Source organism: Formica exsecta, unplaced genomic scaffold, assembly GCF_003651465.1.
Source record: "Formica exsecta isolate Colony F162 unplaced genomic scaffold, ASM365146v1 scaffold25, whole genome shotgun sequence".
Classification (NCBI taxonomy): Eukaryota; Metazoa; Arthropoda; class Insecta; order Hymenoptera; family Formicidae; genus Formica; species Formica exsecta.
Window position 1 is genome coordinate 25,294 of NW_021849774.1, and position 4,681 is coordinate 29,974.

At 36.8% G+C, this 4,681-nt stretch overlaps 1 protein-coding gene across 7 annotated transcripts in view; it reads right to left on the reverse strand.

Annotated features, from left to right (window-relative positions):
- Positions 1–4,681, reverse strand: part of LOC115236492 (voltage-dependent calcium channel subunit alpha-2/delta-3) — a 20,197-nt gene that overhangs the window by 12,713 nt on the left and 2,803 nt on the right. For 5 of the 7 annotated variants that reach the window (XM_029808981.1, XM_029808984.1, XM_029808985.1 and 2 more), the window contains exons 2-6: positions 4,452–4,638; positions 3,759–4,298; positions 2,925–3,332; positions 1,856–2,161; positions 1,400–1,456 (exon numbers count right to left, since the gene is read on the reverse strand). In XM_029808981.1, the coding sequence (XP_029664841.1) occupies positions 1,400–1,456; positions 1,856–2,161; positions 2,925–3,332; positions 3,759–4,298; positions 4,452–4,638 (1,498 nt within the window). The remainder of the gene's footprint in view (positions 1–1,399; positions 1,457–1,855; positions 2,162–2,924; positions 3,333–3,758; positions 4,299–4,451; positions 4,639–4,681) is intronic. The other 2 variants (XM_029808988.1, XM_029808986.1) reach the window with 1 other exon arrangement.

A 4,681-nucleotide genomic window follows, 5' to 3' on the forward strand; every position in this document is an offset into this window, starting at 1 on the left:
ATATATATATATATAATGTAAATATTAAGAATTGTATTTTTATTTCAGAAATGTGTAAAATTGCGCGCGAGAGGGACGAGCAATAAAAGAGTGTGAGAGTCTCTTGCGATTAGACGCAATAACTAGTTCAACTACTGTCTCAATTGTGTGTAATAATAATAAGAATAATAATAACGATACACAATAAAAACTATAGTAATTAAACAACAAATTTTTTCTATAATTAATTAACAACATCGGACCAGGCTATCCTAAGTGTTAGGTGTTAGTTCAAGTAACAATTAGCTCTGTTCTTTCGAAGTGATGACCTTCCTCTTTCTCTCTCTTTATCTTTATTTTTTATTAGATATAAAAATTTTAAATATTTTACGTATCATTTGTGGTTATGGGTATCGTATGTGAATATGTTATAGAAATAATGCCAACCGTGTGCACACTATATAGAAAAAAAAAAAAAATTTCTGTTTGGTTTCAATGGCACCGAAACAGATTAATTATGATAATTTTTCTCGAAGAGACAGAGGTCATCGCTTGAATTTGATCTACGAATATCTCTGACTAACGAAATCTAGCACTCAATAAACTGTTAAATTTGTATTTATGTACGTGCGTATCTGCTGTTACTCGCGATGGAAAGAGCAAGTGAGCGGAAGAAGCAATTAATTATTATCATTGTGTAAAATAAGTTATGTAATAATAATTACGTTATTTATTTGTGTCGCATCATCAAGAAGGAATCTTTCAAAAATCAATGAGCTTCCAACTTGAATTTCCTTTTCAAAATTTTTTACTTGCTCCTTCGATTTAATATCTTTCTCTCGCATTATAGAAATATATAATTATAGTCACTGCAGAAACGATCTCTACGAATCAATCTTTACGAGGATTCTTTTTTCGTTGTACGCAATCCAATAGGCGGGCAGAACTTTGCCATTTTTTCTACTCGTCTCGGCAGGACACAGGGTAGACTAACGTACCTAAACCTATCTAATGACTTAAAATAATCCCAATAACTAGTATTAGAGATTAACACAAGATACCAGAGAGTCGAATGTGGACCTAAAAGAGATCTATGCGAGTCTACGACCTCGTTCCAACATCTTTTATATCGCGATTATATATTCTTATTGCCACGAACATCGATGATTTAAAAATTTTCTCACCAAAGTAGGAAGCTAAGCAAATTTTAAAATATTTGCGGAATAAGCACTCTTCTCTCAAAGTTTGACGAGTTTAACAAATAATAAATTAAGATCCGTTAAACAACGATTATAAATTCGATGACGAAGATGAGATCGTAGGTCGTCGGTCGCGTAAAAACGAAAGATAAAGATATACAGGATAATACTATATGCATCATAGAGCAACGTTGCTTGAGTTTTTTGTTTTAGCTGCCAACCTCTCTTGTCTCTGTCACCCAGTACGCTTCGTTCACCAGCACCTGCCTTGTGATGTTCTGTGGACAAAGAGAGACTTAAAACCGAAGCAAGTGCAGAATGAATACCTTAAGGAAATGTGATTCGCGAGGGACTTTTATCTCTCGTATTTGTCGTTTTCATCAATAATGCCGCATTTAATCACATTTTCATGTATTTCAAAGAATTAATGGAAATGTCGCGAAGAGAAAGTGATTCGTATATGAAAATGCAAAGAGCAGACAAGGAAAAAAAGAAAAAGCGAATGATATTTAATAATGATTGCCGAAGAGAAACCATTTCGTTTTGACGAAACGGTTTGATCCTTTATGCTTGATCCTTTATTGACAATGTATGAGCGTACAATCGTCGCTTTTTCACCAGCCGATTTTCGACGTTGTACGATATCAAACGATATAACGGATGATCGGAAACCTTACCGCGTTCTCGCGTCGATCAAACACTGGCATGCTGACCGAGGTCATCAGTTTGTACTTCTGCAATCCGCTCGTCTGATCGTGCCGCTTTTGCTTCTTCACATATCGCCGATCCTGCTCCTCCATGTTGTATATCCTGTATTTGTGGCGCAGAATGAGATCCTTCTGTTCCTTACTCTCGCGCTGCTCCCACAGCCAATCAGTCATTTTCGGATCCGTCACGTCGGCATAGACGGGCGTCCAGATGGTCGGGTGATCTGTGCGGCCCAGCACCAGAGGCCTCGCCATCACCGGCACGTACTTTAATACCTGATTCAGATCCGAAAAATTTACGTAATCTCACAAAGAATAAAAATAAATAAATTTGAAAAACATGTTCTCCTAATGTCAAAAAAATGTATACCTATATGTGTATATATATGTATCGTAATACTTTTATGTACAGAATAATAAGACAAATCAATTAGTGTAAAAAAACAAATAATTGTTTAAAAAAGCACATTGTAAATAATTACACTTAATAATTATACTTTTTCTTAAAAACAATTATTTTTTTATACCAATTGATTTGTCTCATTATGTACATAAAAGTATTACGGTAAGATTATCGAAAACTAAATATTTTACGAGATATTTTATTTATTATATCAAAATATGTCAGCAATTTAAAAAACTCAATGTGACCTTGATATGACCTTAACAACGCCACCCAAGATCTAACTATATAATATTCCTATCTTCTTTCCCTTTCAGAACCACACAACTTTTATCTATAAAGTTTACTTTCTAAAACATAGGTTTTGAGATATTTGAATAATAAATTAAAATGAGCCACCATGTATATATTTCTTTACTATTTTCACAAAGATTTCTTGAATACTCTAGCATTTAGTATTTAAATTCCTACGACTTGCAAATTTTACACGTCGTGACATTTCATTTAATTCAAGTTCCGATGGTATGCGCTTTCTTCTTTTATTATTTTTGCCGAACATAATAATATTTGTCGAATGTTTCTAACGATTTAATTCGTTACGTTCGAAATTTAAGGACAATTCCTCGTGCGACTTACCTCTTCTCTCACTTCCGCCGGAGTGCATAGATGCACGTAATATCCTCTGTTCGCACAAGCCATCCACTGCACCTCACGTACATCCGCGACCTCCCGGCCGATTAGATAGGTGAATACTCTGACGGGCATGTCGGCCTTCAGCGGCTCGTCCGGATTGTCCTTCCAATTGTACGCCTCGAAGATCTCCTTGAAGTTATACGGCACTCCGTCGGTGATCAGCATAATCGCTTGATTGCACTTGGCACCCTCTTGCTCGGTGCGAAATGTTTCGAGAAGTTCAAAGGCAGTAGTCAGGGCCAGCGAAAAGTTGGCAATATTCTCCGTAGTAAGGTTCATAATGGCTCGTTTCAGCTCGCGCACATTTGCCAGGTTCGCCTGGACCAGAGTGTCGTTGAAGCAAGGCACTACCTGTACATATTCGTCAATTAATTATAATAATGTAATCTAATTGTAATATTTCGTAAAAAAGGTATACTCTCTCTCAGAAGTTATTCTTATCGTATATAAATATGCAACTTAAATTCTAGCTTTTTTAGATTTACTATCATTTGACATATCAAACTTCTATTTAAATTGATCTAATTCATTCAACTTTTCTTATAAAGATGTTGAATTGATTTTGTAACATATCTGAATTTTTTTGCATTAAATCCGTGTTCTCTTATCAAAATTTTATAATATCTTCAATCTTTCCATAATTTTCTTGATATCTTTTTTAAATGTTTCAATCTTCGACAATTTAAATAATTAATTTTCCAGTTTTCCCCGAATATTTTATTTCTTGAACTAACATTGATTCCTTAATTAATTTAATTCTCTCGGATGGATTATTACCCCTTTGACCGTATCGGAGAATGTGATGATGTTAACAAAGTCGTTGTTGCCGAGAGTGTCGAGGATGTTATTGATCACGTGTCTGGCGATCTCCCGCCGTATACCCGTCATGCTGCCAGAGGTGTCCATCAGGATGAGAATATCTTTGGGACTGGTGGCCGCTTCGATGTACCAGCTTCTCGTCCTACAGTCGAACAGATCCACCGGCTCCATATACCAATTCATAGCGGGATACTGGCGCATGAAGCCGGTCGCGCTACCAAAGTACTGCCAGGACAATGATGGGTCTTGCGCGTAATTATTGACGAAGATGGGATCGAGCTTATCGGACCATTGAATCGCCCGGATGACGTCTGACGCGCGCTCGTAAACATTCGTGGGCACATGCACTGCCGACATGCTGAGATTTACGTTGCCACCGAAATGAAGACTGCATTCGAGCTCGATGGTGTTGTTTTTTGCGTTGATAAACTCGTAGGATTCCGGTGGATCCATATCCAAAGACGCTAGCGCCGATTGCTCCGCTGTGTCCATTATTCTCTAAAAGAGCCCAAGTAATTAATCGTCACATTTGCGGCTGTAATTTAAACAAATAAAGCGTTCGACAATAATGAAGAGATTTCGTTCGAACAATTCTTACAAACATTAAATATCATATATAATTTCACGATTGGTAAAATAAAAAGATCGCACCTTGATAGCCGAGATTTTGGACTCCATCATAGTTTTGATATCCTTAGCGATCTCCTGGACGAGGGCGGCTCCGTCACGTGGCGTCATGTCTGCCGCTTTGTAGCTGTCTTGAAATTTCTCCACTTTTGTCACAAACTTGCCCAATTGCGACAGCTCGAAGCCCAGCTTGTGCGCCCATGTCTTCACCCTATCATATGTGAACACATTATTATTATTATTATAATTATTAT